The following is a 20,268-nucleotide window of genomic DNA, read 5'->3' as shown; positions in this document are numbered from 1 at the left end:
GTCAACAACTAGATACTTGGATGAACCCCTGAAGACTACAGTGCACTGTCAGTTCTTGTAATTTACATTTTTTAAAGCAACAGGAAATTCAGATCTAAAACATACAAATAAGCTGTCATTGGTAACAAGGAGCTAATGGAAAATACGTTCTCAAAAAAAATGGTCAAATGGCATTTTATGAAAATAAGGTGTATTTTCTCAGAATTATTTGGAATTCATTCAGGTTTGCCATATATATTGGTCCTTTTAAAACCAGTTGAAGAGAGATATGTTCACCTGTACCCACCTCAGCAGGAGGGGAATTTTGAGGGAATAGGTGAAGATAGTGTGAAGAGCAGGACTCTTTTACCTTTTCTGTTACTTCTAAGTAACAGTGCTATTAAGTAGGTGAAGATAGGCACTTGAACATAAAACACTAAATACTATCTAGGAGGCCTTTTGTCATCCTGGGGTGGACTTCTGTGGTTCCCACTCCTGCATCAGACCCTGGAGCCGGTGCATCAGCTGCGTTGACTGTGCAGTTCTTTGCCTCCCACATCTGGGGCAAGTGGTGTGTATGGCTTCTTAAAACCAAAGGTCAATTTTTACAGTTGGAACAAAGCATGTGGAAGAAAAAGCTTTTAAAAATAAGTCTTATGTGGTATAAGGGCTTGCTCTTTCCTAAAGTAACCAGCTAGGCTGGATGTAATTTTTTTTTTTTGTTATCTCCAAGAATATGGGTGTCTAATGCATGTTGTTCCAAACAAATGCTGATGCTTTTGAAAATAATCACCTTAAAGTTAGGTTTTCTTTGAATCTGAATGTTTCTGGTAGTTGTCCAAGTCTGTGGGGGTGTTTTCCCCTGCCCATTGCTGAAATTTTGTGTATTTCAAACTCTTTTCTCTGCTTTTCCAACAACTGCCTATTTAAATAAAGCTACTTCTTGATAAAATAAACACCATGATAGTCAACATGAAATAATTAACAAACTATAGTCGATAGTCACCAAACTGTAGTCACATCTCCTGAAGTGCAGTTGTTAACCTTTGACTTCAGGGATTATGGATAATATATTTAACACACATTGGAAGCTTTGGTTATCTATAAATGGACAACGGCTATAACTGATGGATTTTGGCTTTGCAAAGGTCACATATCTGAACTTCCAAGCCTGCAGTTTAGATGCTCCACTGCATAGTCTTGCCTTAATTTCAGGGTTGTCACCAAGAGATTAGTAAATGACACTATAGATGTTCATAGCACTCCAAAGAGTGCTTTTATATTACATTACATGTTCTCTGGTTGATTCTTTAATGGTCTAAGAGTATTTAAATGTGTTGTGAATCCTGAGAGATAATTAGGGGCACTTGTCTAAACTGTTTTACAAATGGCATCTGTGTTTTCTCCTAACAATACAGAAGTTTGTCTTATGCCAGTCTAAGTGACGCAGCACACTATCGTCTTCCTCAAGTGCGTTACTGAACGGTCCCCAAACTTTGATTATTGTATAATCTCTAAATGCTTCTAGATACAAAGAACAGCATAGTGGGATTTTGTTGCCTTTTTAGACAATTTTCTGTTTGTTCTGCAGTTTATTCCTGATGAGATTCACAGCTGCTTCTTGAATCCTTTTAGGTGGCTGTGCTGAACAAACGTGTGAATTAGGCATAAAATACGGATTTAATCCAACATTATCTGCTCTTTTTTTGCTTAGATCGTATTTTTCCATGATTTGGAATTAGTCAAGCCAATCAGTAATTACAGTAGTCTCTGAAGCTCAAGTGAATGTATCAATATCACACAGAAATATGATGTATGAAATTTAATTCAAGCTATTGCTGTGGTTGAAAGGATGAAACTGAAATTTAATGCACTTGAGTCCCAGGTAACCTCTTAAATAGCTTAGCTGAGTAGAGGCCATTCTGGGAGTAGGGAACTCCTGGTTAAAGAATGATTTCTGCAGAAATCAATCTGTAGAGTTAATTATAAAAGCTGTATCTCAAACAGAGCAGTTATTCGGTCTCTGGCCATAACTAGCCTTTTTGAGCCAGCAGCAGGTGTAAGGAACATGCAACACTTCAAACTGGTTAGGGAAAACTTGGAAGTTTTGTCGGTACGGACAAGAAGTCAGTCGTTGCCAGTGTCCCCTACAGGTTCAGACATTCTCAGGTTTGAAATTTAATTCTTTGAGGAAAAAGAAGATGCGGAAAATTTTTCATTTGAAAAGTCTCTACAAAAGCAAGCAGTTAAATTTGTTTAGTGTGGCTATGTTACTGGAAATCAGCTCTTCCTCAAGAGTAACATCATCCTTCCTGTTTGAGTCCCCAGCCAATTAACACAGAAATTAATGTGAAGTTGCAGACTTAATGTGGTATTTAGAGCTCCCTTTTGATGGTGCAGGAGGAACTGTTAGGAAGAGCTGTGCATGCTCCGTAGTAGCTAGCTGGGTGACTTGTGTTAGTCTGGGTTTACAGGGGAGAAATATGGCAGCATTGGGGGGTCACTGGTGGTTTTCTTCATGAAGCTTTGACTTACAAGCCTGCCTGAATTCTTTTTTTTTTTTTTGAGGACGTGCATTGCTGAAAGTCTGTATATTGAAGTGAAACAACTTTGTCCGGCATCTCGCAGGAGTTACCTGCGGTCCTGCAGCTTCATGCCTTGCTAGATGGTGGGGGAAACAGGCCGGTCTACGGTGGGTTAAGATGAGGGAACAAGTCCTCCATCACTACAGTTAAATGTTTTTTAAAAAAAAAAAATGCTTAAGATATCTTTCATAATGGAAATGGAAAAGTACTGCTGTGAAATGCTTGGAATAGTTGCCTCTGCTTCCATTTGCCTAGCAGAGCGCTGGAGGAAGTTTTCTTTGCATTCTTGCTAAACACAGAGCTTGCCAATGGTAAATTAGCGAAACATTTTGTTTATCTCGACTTGAAAACCTGGATCCTCGCTCATAACTCTGACTTCTGAGTTCTGTTTCCAAGAAGTACTTGCTTTGGGAGCCTGCAAAAGCTGTTGTGTAACAGCATTTTGCATTAAAGATGTCTGAGAAGAGAGCTTAACCATAGGAGTGTTTCTGATCATACAAGCTGTAGGTGTTTAGAAAGCAACAGTGAAAATGCCCCAGTACAGCTCTTGAAAGGAAAGAGTATTGCTCCAGCCTTTTGATGTGACAGTCTGCTGTCACTTGCAGCTGCTTTTACCAGCTATATGTTGACTTTCTCGTTCTTTAAAGCCTCCGTGAAGTTCATCTGTAGACTTCTAACCAAACTGCAGTCAGGCTGAGAGTTTTAGAAAATAATTATTGATTAGAATTTCCATCAGGTTGGGTGTTTGCTTCTGCCAGCAAAAGCTGGAGCCCGTTGCCCTTGAGATTGATCATCTTCTGGGAGGTGGGTTGCAGGAGCAGGGTAGACCTGTACCTCCCTGGTGTGGACACGCAGGGCCTGTTCTCACGTCTGTAAGGCAGGGCTCGCTCTGAGCCAGTGCTGGTTGCCCTCCTCTGCTGCCCAAATAGCTTATCCTCCTTAGACACATTGGGAGGGCACCAGGCAGTGTCTCTGCCTGTCCTTTCCGTGCTCCCTCTATGCTTACCTTAGCACAGACAGTGTTTGGCGTAGCTCGCCGTCCCCTGCACAGTCAAGTGAGTGTTGCCCATTAAACAGACTCCAGATAATTCTTGGATTAAATTACATTTTTTTATAAAAATAAATTGGCTCTTCTCATATTAACATCTTGTTTTAATAATTGCTGTTCCACATCCTTACATTCCAATTTTGAAATGCTTGAAAAGCAATTTGCTACTTATAGATTTCTGATGAGGCAGATGGTTACATATGCTGATCACACCTACTGACACAGATAGGCAAAATACCAAAGCATAAGGAATCCCATGTAGAGGTTTCAAATAGCACAAAAACTTTTGTTTAAAAGTTGCAGCATGTCAGAGAAACAAAAAACCCCCTCCAATCCAACCCCTCAAATCAACCAAACCCAAATGTGACTGGCAGACTTTCTCTCCTCCTTGAGTCCCCAATTACTGCGAGTTCCCTGGTGGCTGTTGGAGAAGGCGATAACTTCATTTTTCTTGCAGTAAAGACTTAACATCGAACAATTGTCCCCTTTTTTCTTCTCTTTGAAAGACTGTCAAATTTTTTGAATGTACTAACTAGCAGATCTATCTCCAGACTGTTTAATTACAGGTGCTTGAAGCATTTTATTGGCATTGAGTAGAAATACTTGTATTAAAAACTTAACACTTGGGTTGCAGTTTGTATCATGCAGGCTTGGTGTGAAGAAGAGCCAGCACAGCACAGGAGTGGCCATCAAAGAAACAATATTAGAAGCTCAAGCAGTTATGGATGCATAAAAAGAAGCAAAGATAGGAGAAAGGGACTCAATTCTGTAGAAAGAGGTATGTTAGTATGTAAGGACCCTATGTTTTCATCGTAGGCATAGTATGATCTGTGGAGTGCAGTAGCAGAACAGCTTCCAGAAAAGACACAGAGTCCCTGAAACCCCCAAAGCTTCAGCACTCGAAGTCAGTGAAATGCAAAATGAAGCAACACAAATGGAACCAAAACAAATGGCACCAAAATTCTTGCAGCTTCTACATTGACTGGTACTATAATATCAGTCCTCAGCTACAAATGAAAATGCTTTTTCCGTATATGGGAAAGTTGATAGGATAATTATCTATACGCAATATGCAAATAGTAAATACTTTGACAGTAATATATGCTAAACTGGAAAAGGTCATGTTATTCCAGTAGAAGTGCGTATCTGTGGGTCATTATAGCACTGTAACAACAAAAGTAAATATCTCTGCAGAGATGCCTGCAGTCACTCTGTGCGTAACTTGGAGGAAAGTGCTCAAAGTACCTTTTGTACATTGGAACAAAGTATTGGAAATCAAAGCAAACTTTTCCTTCTTCTTTTGGTGCATCAGCCTCCGTACACTTGCTGGTCACTGCCATTACAGCTAGTGAGAGTGCAAAACAATCTCCTGTATGTTTTGCTTCCAGGCATTTCAGCTCATCAGAGTCTGCAGAGTGCTTTTTGCTGTATTGAAGTACGTAGAGGGTTAGCACACGTAGACATGTGGATGCAAACCTGGGGTTGGATGTAACTGGAAGCGACTTAAATGTCCTGCTTATGAACCTTTTTTTCTACTCAGAGCAAAGTGCAATTAGGAGCAGGGAAGGAGACATGAGTAGGGTGAACGCTGGAGGTAACTTTGGCATCTGGCATATATACAATTAAATTATGAGCAGCTTCTTACAAACTGCCAGTAAGCAAGCTATGCTTTCTTTAATACAGAAAAATACAAAAAAATCTATTAAAATCCACCTGGGCAAGGGGAGAGTCCTGACTGGGCTTGGCTGGTGTGGCAGCTTTGGTGGTAAGGTCATGAATTCATCTGTTGACCATTTGGAAAGCTGTGATCTGAGAATTGTGGTTTTGCTTCTACCTTACAACTAGCCCTCCATATCACAGGAGCACTCTGTGAGGCAGCCATAAAATAGAGCAAACGAGGGGCACTGCGTGGTGCAATTACCCTTTTGGCAGGTTGAATAAGAGACTTCTTCCACTCAGCCTTGCAGTGAGGTTGCTCCAAAAGGCAGAGCTGAGATCACTGCTTCTGCCCTTGCTCGCTCTCGGATCTTCTTCCCAAAGCAAACTTGATCCTGCAGTGTGCTTGACGAGCTCCCTTTCGCATACTCCAGAATAAAACTGATTTTCACATCCCAGCTGGGCTTGGTTTGTGCATGTCCCTTTTTCCTCTGCCCCTGAGATGACAGATGATGGGTGGGTGCTTGTTTTATTAGGGTTTTTTTTTTTTTTAACAAATGCAAAGTATCCTGGATTGGAAGGCCATGGAGCTACTTTCCAACTCATTACCTAAATGCCACAAGAAAGCTGGTAAATCAAGATCTTTATTTAAAAACAAAAAACAACGGAGTTATTCAGGAACTGCAGATATTTTGGTTGTAAAGAAAAGGTGTGTAGTGAGGAGAAGGGAGAGGACTGGTTGGTTGTTTTAGAGCTTTTGAAACTGAAAAACTCCTTATTGTGGCACAGTAGCATCCTAAAACCAATACTACAGGAAACAGGGCAAAGTTTAAACCAGCTGCAGAAAGAACAGTCTCCTGTAAAGAGCAAAAAGTCCCTATCAAAAAGACTGAGGCAAAAAATAAAAAGTGCTTATAGCCATTGAAATGGAGAGTTATGTGGCTTATAGACATTGTGTGCACTGAGACTGTATTAAGATACAACAGGTAGGGATTGCAATGCAAAATAAATAGGTGATAGTTTTCTTCTCCCAAGTGATGTTTCTTCCTTTGGCCATGCCAGCCAAGTGCTCAAAACTGTTCTTTGTAGGAACACCACCATGTATAAGAGCTTTCTTCTAGCCTCTATCAGTCTATGAAGGTGAGGCTGGAAGCCATCCTAAATTAAGCCTAAAAAAATTAATTCTGGGTGACCCAGTGGCTTTAGTTTGTGCACAAGTATACCTAAGGTTAAGGTATTTTCTGTCCTGGAATAGCTGTGCTTATTAAGAGAGTTTCTGGGCAAAGTAGCTGCAGTCTTGTAACCCAGGCAGAAGTCACTCTTCAGGGAACCTTGGAGAGTCCTGCCCTGCAAAGGTAGAAATGTATAGATTCAGTCTGACATCTTTAGTTTCAATGGGGAAAATAAAAAAAAAAAAAAGCAGGTTCTTCCCATGAAAGGCATAAGAAGAGGATTTGAGGTACAGATGGAGACATCAGTTGCAAGTCTTTTGAATCCTAAGGCTCCCTGATCTTGGGGCGTGCGTTGCCAAGTCCTGGCTGCTGCCGCAGGAAGCTGAGAGGTGGAGGAGAGCGACTCCAAGTAACTCGCTGGAACCACATTATCGAGCGTTGGGCTGTCTGACTTGAACATTGCAATTGCTACATGAAACAAAGCACCGATAAAAATAGTGTGTTTTCTTGCCATGCTTCATTTCCTTCTGGATAGTCTCAAAATGTCCCTGTTTGATTCTTTTCTTTGTACGACTTCAGTGAGTCATTGTGATCACAGTGCTCTGGCAGCATTTTGAAAAGCTCTGAAATACAGAATATTTCCCTGAAATTGCCAAATGTTTTACATGGAAGCAGCTACATTTCAGGTAGTCTGGACATGTTCTTCCTATTTTTTGAACTATATATATATACACACATCTCCTTCCTGTAAGAGTTACTGATATTTTAAATTAATTGCCCAATGCTTCATGGTTTTTGGAGAAGCAATAGTGTACTTTAATCAGTCCCCTCCCGCCCACATGCTTATTTTTAGATAATAAAGGAATCATAGTCCTGCTGCATACACAGACTATTTAAGATCCAGCATCCCTGTCCTTTTCCCATGTCTATCTAAGCATCTGTTGGAAAATAAATCAGTCACTCTGTACTGGATACCAGCCGTTATGCAAGAGCATATTTACTTGAATAGATAATTTGCAGGGTTTTGTCAGTAATCCCTGGGACATTACCTCAAGCAGATGTGTGAGACGTGTCCAGGATAACTTGCCCACGTAAATGCAAAGCTGTACACACAGTGTACGGTTTTATCACCCCTGCTAAAACTGGATGTTTTGACCACTCTGCACATGGAGATAGAGTGTGTGCTACAAAAAAGAACTGTTGAGCTATATCTGCTGTCTTGAATTTCTTCCTGAGCATGCACATACCCGTATGGGTTTCCTAAGCTGTAGTTTTGTCTTTAGCTCCACAGTGACACTTGATAACCTTTGATTTCCCCACCAGGTTGTCCTCATCTCTAGCACTGCTGGCTGCTTTCTAAATGCAAGACACGTCTGCTTGTAAGGGAGCTCTTACATGCTAGTTTTGGTTGGCCATTTTTTAAAAATACATTTTCCTTGGCCTTGCATTTTTGCTGTTGTGATGTATAAAAAGATTTCCTTTTTTCAGTTGGACAAGCTGCCTGTTGGGAGGACGATGGTGCAGCTTGCGCCTCCTGCATTTGGATCTGGTGACGATGCCCTGTTTGAGTGTCTCGAGCACTTGCAGAACCCTCTATCTATGACAGCTATTCCATTACGTGTGAAGAGTTGCTTTAATGTGGGCATCTGGGCTTGGACATGTGCTGTTGACAAAGATTAATTGTTCAGACAGAGGCTGCTGTCCAGACATACATCACACAGGTACACAGGCCATATGTTCCTTCAGCATTAATGCTGACCTGTCTCAGCACTTAAAGGATGTTTTCATATCTGATATTAGCCAATGCAGCTAGAAGAGAGCAGGAGAAAATGTCCTGACCCTTGGTATCGCCATCTTCTCTGTCTCTGTATTGACAATTACTAGCAGGATAAAAGCTGAGAGCAGACTTCTGGAGCGTTGTCTGGTTTACCCTTTTTGTTTCCAAGACATTTGTTATTTGGATTCATCTTCATAAAACTTTGCATATCTGGATTTTGATTGATAGGTGGATAGTTTGTTACATCAATCAGACTGGAGCAAGAAATGATGGTGGCTAGACTTAAGAAGGAGGGCTCTTGAGCAGAGGACAGGTTTCCCTTTCTAAAACCTCTATTTCTGTTGGATTTTAAATTTTTAAACATCATTTTCTTGGGTGTTGCAAGGCTTTTTTGGGGGCTTTCAGGACTTGAGAACCATGATCTTAACAGGCAGCGTGGACCGCAGCTGGCAGCAGGTCTCTCTCTGAAGGGACATCCTGATGACTGCAGCTGCCTACACAGAAGGTGTGACTTCAGTGGCTGGTTAGAGGAAGGGGAAGCAGCAGAGGACCCCACATTCTTTGTGAAGGATGGGGCTACTGTCGTTATTGCCAGGGTTCAAAGGCATGTTTCATCCCCGTAGTCTCCTGAACAGATTGCCTCTCATGCCAAATTGTTTCTCGCGTTTGTCTGTGTCATCAAACCTATCGAGCTCATTTTGGTTTGTGACCCAGACTTCCAACCTCCATGTCCAGAGGCAGGATGGTAGCGTGGAGAGCAGTATAGCTTTTCTGTGGATTTTCCTCAGTCACTGCTAATTTCTAGCATCCCTTGGGTGAATCAGCCTCCTTCTCCTGCCTGATTCATTCTGTGCCATCGTGGTATGTTTGACATCGCCATCATTTCCATGTTTAGTGAGTTATATATTTTTTTAAATGTTTTGTGACGCTTTCAAATAAAGCAGGTAGAGAAAGTAGATTTCAGAAAACCAGGAACATCTGGTGCTTGCATGTTTTGTTTGGCAACTTTGTGAAATTAATACAGTCCTAAAGTAGAGAAGAAAAATTATACGTTGAACTTGTAAGTTGATTAGCTCTAACTCTCAGGTGCTTGAAGACAAGGTTAGGATTGTCATGTCGGTCTAACTGCGGATGGTTTCTCACACCTGGCATGTTTCCAGGTCGTTCTGCTGGAGCATAGTGCGGCAAGAACACGAGCAGGCTTTTGAGATTGCCCCCGCCCCCCGAGGCTTTTTTGGTCATTTAACTGACCAATTAGTTGACACAGCATAAACTTCGTTACCCAGCAGTGTGTGTAGTATTTGTTCTGCTTAGAAAAACAAGGATCTGGAGTAAATTACAGTCTTAGGGTTTGAAGAAAATTAGGAGGGGGGTGTTCAGGAGGTTCAGGTGTTCATAGTATCCTCTCCTCCTGTTCCGTGGCTAATCTGGCTCTTCCACAGCCATGAAAGAAATCTTAAGGTACTATAACAATTACTGGCAAGGTACAGAGTAAAGCTCTAAGGAAAAGAAGATAAATACAAAATTTATCTTTAATTTTGTATTTGCATATTGTTTCTACTTCAGACCGTGTAAGATTAATCCTTTTTTGACCTTTTTTTCTCAGGTTCTGGCAAGTATCTTAGGAAATGCAGCTTCCAGTGTACTAAATGTCATCCTGTCTAAAATACTTAACACAGCCTGCACTCAGAAAGCAACACCTTTTTAACATGAGCTGTTAAAGAAAGGTGAAGCTAGCTCTTGTGAATACTTGCCAAGTGTTTTTGCTTGTAATAACTAACCATAATAAATGTGGAAGCAGGTATGAGTTGGATGAGAGAGCAATAGAATAAACCACTTTTGTGTTTAAACATCAAGTTCCTGAAAACTTACTAAACTTGCTTTGTTTGCTGTTGAGTTCATTGGATAAACATACAGAAACTAATTGTTTCATTAAGGATACGTTTTAAAAATCCAGAGGTGTTTTACAGGTCATTAACGCTGCACTGGCTCTGGCTGCTAAACCCCAAAGCAAGCTGGCTCAAGAAAACATGGATCTCTTCAAAGAGCAGTGGGAGAAGCAAGTCCGTGTGCTGACTGATGCTGTCGATGACATCACTTCCATTGATGACTTCCTGGCTGTATCAGGTAATCAGGAGTTCAATCTTGGAAATAATAATTCTCATAACTGAGCTTATTCCTGGAAACGGGTGGTTTCTACACGTGTTCTGGAGTCTTCTCGGGTTTTTGGAAGGGATGGTGTTGGTACACTTCACCTGGCAAGCGTCATCTTCTGCCGAGCGAGGTGTGAAAATAGAGCAGGAGATCTTGGCACGAGGAGAAGAGGTATTTTTATAGCGTGAAAACAGTAATAGTTTAGTTCAGCAGGTACTCTACAAGCCTGTCATTGCACTTACGGCGTGTGCATGCATAAATGTATATATTTACATGTCAGTAGACAGATCAGTTTAAACATACTGAAAGACACTTTATGTCTCAAGATTTTGAATTGCTAGCTGAACTACCGATGAATTACCATCTAGCTACTGTAGACAAGCCTCATCGGTAACGTTGGGGGAAATAGAATATGTTTATGTTCAAGTTAGGAACTCGCAAAAAAGATGATAGCTCAATTCACCTTAGGCTCTTCTTGTGTAAACAAAAATGAATATCAAGCCATGGTCATACAAGTTAATTAAAATAAAACTGTTCATATAGAAAATGTTCTGTGAATATTTTTAACCACGTCAGCTTTAGTAGAGTTTTTAAAGTTTTTTAAAAAGATTAGAATATTATAATAGATTAATAATTCCTTTTGGCAAAGTGCTTGCCGAGATAATCTGTTTTATGAGCATCATTGATAAAGACCCACTATTAGCTGCTGTGACCTAGAAATAAGGGGAGCATTTTTATTTCCACATCCTCTAATTCTGCTCCAGTCAGAGGACATGGTGATATAACTGCGTGAATTGTGTCTGCAATAGTGTTCACAAATTACTGCTACAAACTGAGGGTCTGATTTTCCTGGGGCAAACAGGCTTGGGCATCTCAAGTGGCCTAAAAACTCCAGTTGTAAAGAGAGATATCACAGGAAGATGTGTGGAGTCAGAAGTACCAGGTTGAACATAGCTGGAAAATGTAGATGAAAAATTAATGTTCTGAATTAAGACCATCTTTTTTTTTATTTTATTTTAAAAAGAAAAAAAAAACCCAAGTAGTGTTTCTACGATGAGTCACCTGTATTATCATACATGTTGTATTGTGGTTCCCTGGGTTCTGAATAAAAATTTTCTTTGCAAAGAGTTAGCATAAACTTAGGAGGCAATTGAATGTCCTAGTTCTTTATATCTGTCTGCGTGCTCGTCGTTGCAGCAGTAGTTAAAATTGCACAGCTGTGAGGAGCCTATTTCTGGGGAAATATATTTAGAGAGAATTGTGTGATGAAGTTCACAGCTCCGCTTGGAGTTTGCCCACAAGTGTACAAAACATTTTAAAGAGAAAAAGCTGTTAATCTGTGAAAACGCAGTCTGTATAAAGCTGCCTTACTGTATTTCACTTACAGGTGTGGCTCAAAATGGCTCAAGCCACTGGAACTGAGTGGTCTGCATCCTTGTATAGGTCATTCGAGGAGATGGGTACCCTGCTTTTGAGGGGACAGGTTATGGTGTTGGCCCACTGCTGAGTTGCTCTGAAGAGTTTCAAGGGCTTGGCAATAAGCAGGGAACGCTTCTTTTCTGGGGTGGTGGCAGGCTGACTCAGGAGAGAGTTCACCTCGAGTGTGTGCTTGCCATCCAAAATGATGCCATGGAAATGCTGTAGTTTGAGACTACTTCAGATGCTCAAGTGCCTTCAGCAATTATTTGTATGTGCTGCGTTATCAAAGAGATGTTAGAAAAATATTAAAGCAATAAATATTGTTTTAAGTATTATTTGTTTGAACTTAGATAAATGTTTTCCATATAAATGCCACAACTCCAATTCGTCTGCTAAAAGTCTAACATCTCTTTGGATAAAGTCGTGACAGGTATGATTTATACCACATTCCATTTGGGGTTATTAGGATGTTTATGTCAGTTTGTATCAGTTACTAACTGGGATGTAAGCAGAATTTAAAAAGAGTTCCTGTGAGTCTATATGTGTGTGTGTGTGTATATATATATATATAAAAACCACCACATTCCTACAATGTGTTGTGCTGTCCATCATGAAGAATATGCTTCGTTGTTCAGCTTATGCTACAGAATTGTATCAGTTATCCACAAGTAAAAGCTTGATGAAAGAGATGTTTGTCTTAGACAATAGCAGAATATTATAGAAGAAGGATACTCAAATGCACAGTGTTGCAGATAAGCTTGCAGGTTACAACATTTTATGAAGGGCGTAGCACGAGGAGGGCTCTGTTGAGTTAGGACAGCGGTCTGGTGGTGGCTAATTGTCAGGGCATAGGAGATTCATAGGAGAGGAGTCCTGTAGCGTAAAGATCTTTCCTATACACTCCCAAACATGCGTGATTTGCAGCTCAGGGAGCTCCAGCGTCAGAGGTGCTATCTACTGAACAGTCTTTGACAGATTCTTCTCATTTAAGCTTGTGTTAGTTGCTCTTTCGACCACTATAAACCGCTGGTATCTCCATCATCCTGTGTAAAATTCACAGCTTAACTGTGCTCTGTGTGAAGAACCTCCTTGTTTTTGCAGTGTTGTCTGTTTGCTTTGTTTGATGGCCCTAGTTGTAGTAGAACATGGTAAAGAGTTTTTTTTCCCTACTCGCCTTCTTCATGCTGTTTGTAAATGTTGTCGTGGTTTAGGCCCAGCTGGCAACAAAGCACCATGTGGCCGCTCGCTCACTCCTCCGCCCTGGTGGGATGGGGAGGAGAAAATACAACGAAAAGCTCGTGAGTCGAGATAAGGACAGGGAGATCACTCAGCAATTGTGGTCATGGGCAAAATAGACTCGACTTGGGGGGGGGGAAAAATCAATTTAATTTGTTACCAATTGAATCGGAGTAGGATAATGAGAAATAACACCAAATCTTAAAAACACCTTCCCCCCCACCCCTCCCTTCTTCCTGGGCTCAACTTCACTCCCGAATTCTCTACCTCCTCCCCCCCAAGCGGCGCAGGGGGACGGGAATGGGGGTTGTGGTCAGTTCATCACGCGTTGTCTCTGCCGCTCCTTCCTCCTCAGGGGGAGGACTCCTCACACTCTTCCCCTGCTCTGGCGTGGGTTCCTCCATGGGCTGCAGGTGGAGATCTGCTCCACCGTGGACCTCCATGGGTGCAGGGGGACAGCCTGCCTCACCATGGTCTTCCCCACCATGGGCTGCAGGGGAATCTCTCTGCTCCGGCGCCTGGAGCACCTCCTCCCCCTCCTTCTTCCCTGACCTTGGTGTCTGCAGAGTTGTTCCTCTCACATGTTCTCACTCCTCTCTCTGGCTGCTGTTGCCCAGGTTGTTTTTTTCCCCCCCTTCTTAAATCTGTTATCCCAGAGGTGCTACCACCGTCGCTGATGGGCTCGGCCTTGGCCAGCGGCGGCTCCGTCTTGGAGCCGGGGAAGCTTCTACCAGCTTCTTACAGGAGCCGCCCCTGTAGCCCCTCTCCCGCTACCAAAACCTTGCCGCGCAAACCCAACACAATGTACAGACTTCTGTCGTACACTTATTCAGTTGTCTCTTTCTTGACTGCAGAGTCTTTGCCTGTTTCATTATTCCTCATTTCAAAGCTTTTCTGTACCTTCTGTAATTCTTATCCCTCTTGTCAGTGCCTTCCCTAAGCACTCTGAGTGTGTTTGTGTGCCTACTATCTCTGTTTTTTAGAGCAGTTGCTGATAGCACCATGTAATTGTCAAATTCAGTGTTCTGAAATTACCTGGATCTCCTTTGAAACCCTCTAAAAAAATCATTCTGTTTGCTGCCTTCTGTTCCTCTGCTGCTGACACAGGTTTACGTGAGAGACTGCCCATCACAGCGGAGCTATTTCGTCTTAAGAGCCTCCAGAGGAATATTGCCTGGGCCCAATGATTGTCCTTCTTCATTACAAGATGAATACTGTATTTACAAGTGTGTGAACACTCAAGTATTTGTTCCATAACCATCTCTGCTGACACTGGTGCTTGACCTGATTCCTCCAGTGTCGTAGAATCACAGAATGGTTTGGGTTGGAAGGGACCGTAAAGATCATCTAGTTCCAGCCCCCCTGCCATGGGCAGGGACACCTTCCACTGGAGAGGGTCCAGCATGGAAATTGTTCTAAGACTTTCCATAGGGGACACAGCAGAGAAGTAGAGTTATATTTATGAATCTGTGGCTTTATCTCCTGACTGTTGCTCTTAGGTTTTGATCTCCTGTAGCTCCCAGACTGCCTCGCAGACTTCTTGGGAAGTTTGGAAAAGGATTTCTTAATCCCTTTAATGGGGAGGTGGGTGGAGGTGGAAGGTGTTTGGTGGGGGTGGATTGAGGATTGACAGTCATGGAGGACTTTTAATTCTGTCAGCTTTTCACAGTTTTATGTATTTTCTTGTTTGCTCTAAAAATCATTTTTATTGAAAAATGTCTTTCCTCTTATCCTGTTACCTTGTTGCCAAACCACACCATTTTTTCCCTATAGTTATTTTGGTAGGACAAGATCCCTTTGCCATTGCCTGTGTTATAGTCTGTGTTATATTCCGTTGCTGTGAGATTTTTCTCCTGCTCAGCAACAGGAAGGCTGTTAACTTTGATGCAGGACGGCGTTACCACGTCCCCGAAGGTGCTGGCGGTGAACCTGGGCGTCAGCATTTCTTGGTCTCTGCCACCCCGGCCTCAGCAGATGGCATTTTGTGCCAGACACTTGTGGTCCATATGCCTGCAGGACAGGTAGCAGTGTGTGTACATACAAGCACACAGAACAATGTCAAATCTTATTTGTTATCATCCAACTGGAGAGTATAACCAGAGTGGATGCACCTGACAGTCCCGTACTTCCCCGGGGCCCCTTGCAGACTGCCCCGTGGGGGGGTTATCTTTCCCTAGAAGTGTCTTTCTGGCCACTTCGCATCTGCAAAAGACATTAAATGATCAGCAGGCATTTAAATATTCGTCTTCGTTTTGTCCGTGCCTCGTATTAAAGTTCGTATAATCCAAAGAGGCTTTCAAATGGTCTGTAGCTTAATTTATTTGTTAAGGAATTCAAGCAATAAACAGTCTGTGTTTTGGCCTGATGCCAATGCGTTTTCTTTTTACTGTTGCAACTTGCAGGGATGTCTGTCTCTTGCTTTAAATACCGAAACTCTCTGTGCTCCTTGCTGCACCTCTTGTACCTTGGCTGCCTGCTCACTGACTTGTCAAATCACTAATGAACCTGCGCTTCTCTCTCTCAGGGCCACATTCTGCCCTCAGCTGAACTTGTTCAGGCTGAGTTGCTTCAGAGGTATTTCACAAGTGTATTTTTTGTCCAGGTTGCTTACAGAAGTCTCACAATACTGCACCTGCTTCTGTTAATTGTATGTAAATTAAGCGTAACACTTCCAGCAGCAGTCCTTTCAGCCAGTTTATACAAATCCTCTATCAGTCAACTCTATGTGCTTCTTATCTCTACAAACTCTTGCAAAATGGCTCTTTTACTACCTGCGTAGGGAATAAAAGCCACTTCAGCGGCACGGCTTGGCAGTGTAGCATGATTAAGTCAATGGTAAGTAACGCTGGAAACTGTTTCAAGTGACAGAGCAGAAATGTTTCCAAGTTGGTTTCTTACCAAGCAGCCCAAATACTGATGTTGGATGGTAATATCAAAGCGTTGGTACTGGTACATTGAAGAGGTCTCTAACAGAGTTTGGAAGACCTTTTGGGTAGGTTTCCCCAAATGAGGATCCCAACCTCTTTAGGCATCTTCAGAAATCTCTTAGGGGGATTTACTCATTTTGGGCTTGTTGGACTTGATAAATGGGGGAAAATATCTCTGTATAAAAAAGAAAATGTGTGTTGTAAAAGTAAATTACAAACAGAGGTCTTGGCTTTATTTTTTGTTTTCTTAAGAGGCAACGAGTACTCTGTTGCTGGAACGCTTTCTGCATAAATCACTGCATATGTTATGTGTCTTAAATTTGAATGGAGGACTAACAGTTTAATATTCTTTGATGGTATGTGTGTGGTTGTAGGAAAACACTATGTAGGAAGCTAGAAACGTGCACCAAGTGCCCCAGTCTATTAGAGCGTTGAGTGGATTAGGTGTGGCGCTGGGGATGGTGCCTCATCACCCCACACACGTGGAATGATGGGGGAGTGGTTTGCAAATATTTGGAATAAGGTGTTTGGCAGTCCAGGGGAGGAATATGGAAAGAAACACGTTAGGGGAGAATTCAACTGAACTCAGCTTTTCTGTTGGTGAAATTGAGTACAAATGGGGGCAAGAAGTGTGGATGTCAGTAGGTGGATGGACTGATGGTTTTTTTGACACCTAGTTTGGAAGGGCAGCTGTTTGCTGGCTGTAGCAAGCTTAAAAATTAATGCTTTACAGCATCTTGCTGGAGGTTTTATAGAGCAGGTCACAAACTGAGAAATTGCAACGCTGAGGACTGCAACAGAAAAGAAGATATTACCATCTAAATCCTCCTTCTTTTACCACCAGAGAATCATATTTTAGAAGACGTAAACAAATGTGTCATTGCTCTCCAAGAAAAAGATGTTGATGGTTTAGACCGCACAGCTGGTGCAATTCGAGGACGTGCTGCTAGAGTCATTCATGTTGTCACTTCTGAAATGGATAACTACGAACCTGGAGTCTACACTGAGAAGGTGTTGGAAGCAACGAAGTTACTGTCCAACACAGGTAAGAGGCGGTTACTCCCAAGATCCCTAAATTCATATTGCTTACAAGTGCATGGGCAACCAGATACTAATGTACCTATGAAATCTATTAAAGACTCCATTTACATACTATAATGAAAATTAGTGGGAGTTATTTGCAGAGCTGCTGCAAAATGAGAAATATAATTTTCCTGTGTTGACTCATCAGTGCACAAGGTCTCCCTGAATGCGCTTGCTGTCATTGACTGAGCTGTAGAAAGCTAAAACACCGGGGAATGAGTCCCAAACAGTGAGTCAGGGCTTGAAAGTTATGCTGATCGTCTTGCAGTGTTGTACCAGGCTCTGCAAGTGTTCAGGATCCAGAAGGAAGATTTCTGCCACGCTGGCCCAGTAGAATAAGTTTTGGGTAATAATTTAGGGTAAACTTTGTAAAATATCTTTATCACTGTTAAAGAAACACTGTAGGTTGTAGTCCCCCACACCAAAACAATAAATTAGGGTGTTACCTGTGAACTAGCTGGTAACATCCATACAGGGTAAGGAATGATTCTGGTTGCTTCAGTGAGTGCTGTGCCAAGTGTTAGTTGTTGTTTTTGCTTTAATTACTTTGATGAAGAATCAAGGATGACACTGAAGAAACGAACAGACTGTAAATGATTCTGTGATCTTCCTCCTGGGGTGCAGTGAGTCACTGAAGTACAGCAGTACAACCTGCCCTCTTCCAGTGCCTTGTTAAACTTGAGCTTCGTGGTGGTAATACTATTTTTTTCCCCAAAAAATGATGTAAATCTGCAGGGAACATCAAACAAATGCTTAATATTTTATCTCATAGTTTCTAACTGCTTCCCCAGCTGTTTTCTCCTTGTCCACTAGAAGGGTGTGATAAACTTTTCACTAAGGGGAAGAAACCAAATAGCAGCAGAGTAAACAGAAATTGAAGTGGACTAAGACTTGAGCTACAGTATTCGTGTCCTTCTATAACAAATGTTTTGAATTTAAATGGAACCACTGCACAGCTTCCAGTGATAGTTAACAAGGCACACGCACGTCTCTTACAGGAATGTATAGCAGAAAGTGGCATTGGGGTGGGGACTGACTGTTATTTTGTGTTCTTAACTCAGTTATGCCACGGTTTACTGAGCAAGTAGAAGCTGCTGTGGAAGCACTGAGTTCAGACCCTGCTCAGCCAATGGACGAAAACGAATTTATTGATGCTTCGCGACTGGTGTATGACGGAATACGAGATATCAGGAAAGCCGTACTGATGATTCGGGTGAGTCTAACTAACTTAAACAGCCTTCTGGTTTTCCGCTCACTTTCCGCCACCTTTATTGAACTGACAGGCATCACTTTTATTGAGAGCAGACAGCGTAAGATTTTCATTTAGCTCGTATTAGCATTCTGAGTCTTAAAAACTGCTAATCACTCTGTGGAGTACTTTAGAAGCACATTTTGATTCAAATTCATTAAACAGATCTGAGCATCAATGATAGCCAGAGTTGTGATGCGAAATACCCTTCACACATCTTTTGTAATATCATGTTAATGCCTTGCTTGTTAATGTGCTAAAATCAGTGACCTTTGATTTAACAACAGTAAGTGGATTCGTAACTGTAGATGCTTTTTGATGGTTTCAGAGCTTAGAAATAAAACCTGATGGCTCTTAAAGTAAATTTTGAGAATTAATGCTAGTTAGTCAAAAACAAGTTTAGATGAGTTCAGTCTATAGTTCCTAGAGCATGTAATTCGTTAATTGGCTAACCTCGGTAAACAGGGACCAGTTCATAGCGGCTTTGTCCCTTCTGTGCTTGCGTGTTTCAGGTGCAGTGAGGGTGACTTGGAAGTCCTAACTTCTGGTAGGTCGGGCAGCGTTAGACTGGTAGGAGGTGGGTGGGGAAGATGCAGAAGGGCTCCTGCAGTTGATTGAAGGGATGCAGAAAAGAAAGTTCTGGTTGAGGCTGACCTATAGGCATATTTCTTGAATCTTAGCGTGGTAAAAATGGACAGGAGCCAGACACAGCAAAAACAAATGTAGGGGCTTTATTCCTTTTTTCTTTTTTCCTTGTACTCCTCTGGCTCAAATGTAAATGCCTTGCAGAGAAACTGTCTTCATCTTTCAGAACGGTAACCATGGCAGATGCATTTTGGTGATAAGTAAATTAGACATACAGCCTCAGAAAATACGTGATTATAGTAACCATTGCAATAGTGTCTTCCATGTTTGCTGCTTAAAGCAAAGAATCAGATGGAAAATCAGAAGAAAAGCTGACAACCACATATGTGCCCTCCATATAATTTTTTTCAAACTTAAGCTCAGGATTTATAGACAACCAATGTTAGATGAAGATATCAATGCTTTCCTGCTATGCAGACAAACTAATTTGATTCACCCCCTGCTAAAGTCCTTGTTGTTCAGGACACGAAGGCATGACTGCCAATTCCATGTCGTCAGTAATTAGCCGAGCTGGCAATGCCAGGAATCCTGACATTTCCCCTTGCGCCGCGTGTCTGATGTCAGGGTGCCACGGCTTTATTGCAGCTGCCAGTAGCTAACGGCAGCTCACTGGTGACATACCAGTGACCTATAAAAAAGTTAAAATGTTAGTATTCGTTGTCCAAAGGGCTGTAAGGTGTAGAATGCATTTAGGATAAAAGAGCCATCCAAATGGAGATACCAGGCCACCACTTCTCCAGGGCTTTGTCTCAAACTGGACCACAGGAGTAAGCACACTCACAGGGGGATGCTGCTAAGCTCGGCTGGGGCAAACAAGCTGATTCACTTGAAACTTTATCCGGTGGCGCTTGTTCTTTACAGGAACCAGAAGGAAAAGTCACTCAAAACACCTAATTTTTGTGTTTATGCAGTGTATTTTCAAAACTAAAATCTTGTTATGGCTGTAGGTTATTGAAGTAAAGCTCTTTCCTCCCTGATCCCCAGGCAATCTCTCGTCGCCCCCAGAGGAATTTTTGCCCTTGATGACAGGTTGAAAGGCAGAATTACACTTTGTATACCCCAGGTTGTTTGGGCTTTGGGATGGATGGGCAAAGAAGGGGGCTTGAGAATCGTAAACAGTTTCTAAAGATGCAGCAGAACTGTTTGGTTGGTTGGTTGGTTTTTTAATTTTTTAAATATTGATACACTGAGCTACTTCTTAGTATATGTCCTTATGCTGATTTCGTGGATATACTCTGTTCTTCAAGGCATGGAGAGGAGACAGTGACTGAAATACCCTAGGTCTTGATTGTCAGCATACTCACCTTTGCTTTTTGGCAACTATTTTGCATATCCATC

At 41.9% G+C, this 20,268-nt stretch overlaps 1 protein-coding gene across 3 annotated transcripts in view; it reads left to right on the top strand.

Annotated features, from left to right (window-relative positions):
- CTNNA1 (catenin alpha 1) overlaps positions 1-20,268 on the top strand; it is a 120,672-nt gene that overhangs the window by 86,339 nt on the left and 14,065 nt on the right. For 2 of the 3 annotated variants that reach the window (XM_050905200.1, XM_050905201.1), the window contains 3 exons: positions 10,188-10,344; positions 16,798-16,998; positions 18,098-18,249. In XM_050905200.1, coding sequence (XP_050761157.1) covers positions 10,188-10,344; positions 16,798-16,998; positions 18,098-18,249 — 510 coding nt within the window. Of the gene's footprint in view, positions 1-4,316; positions 4,391-10,187; positions 10,345-16,797; positions 16,999-18,097; positions 18,250-20,268 lie in introns of those variants that run through there. The other variant, XM_050905202.1, reaches the window with a different exon arrangement.

This window comes from Gymnogyps californianus, chromosome 14, assembly GCF_018139145.2.
Source record: "Gymnogyps californianus isolate 813 chromosome 14, ASM1813914v2, whole genome shotgun sequence".
Lineage (NCBI taxonomy): Eukaryota > Metazoa > Chordata > Aves > Accipitriformes > Cathartidae > Gymnogyps > Gymnogyps californianus.
This window is presented reverse-complemented; position numbering and strand designations above follow the sequence as displayed.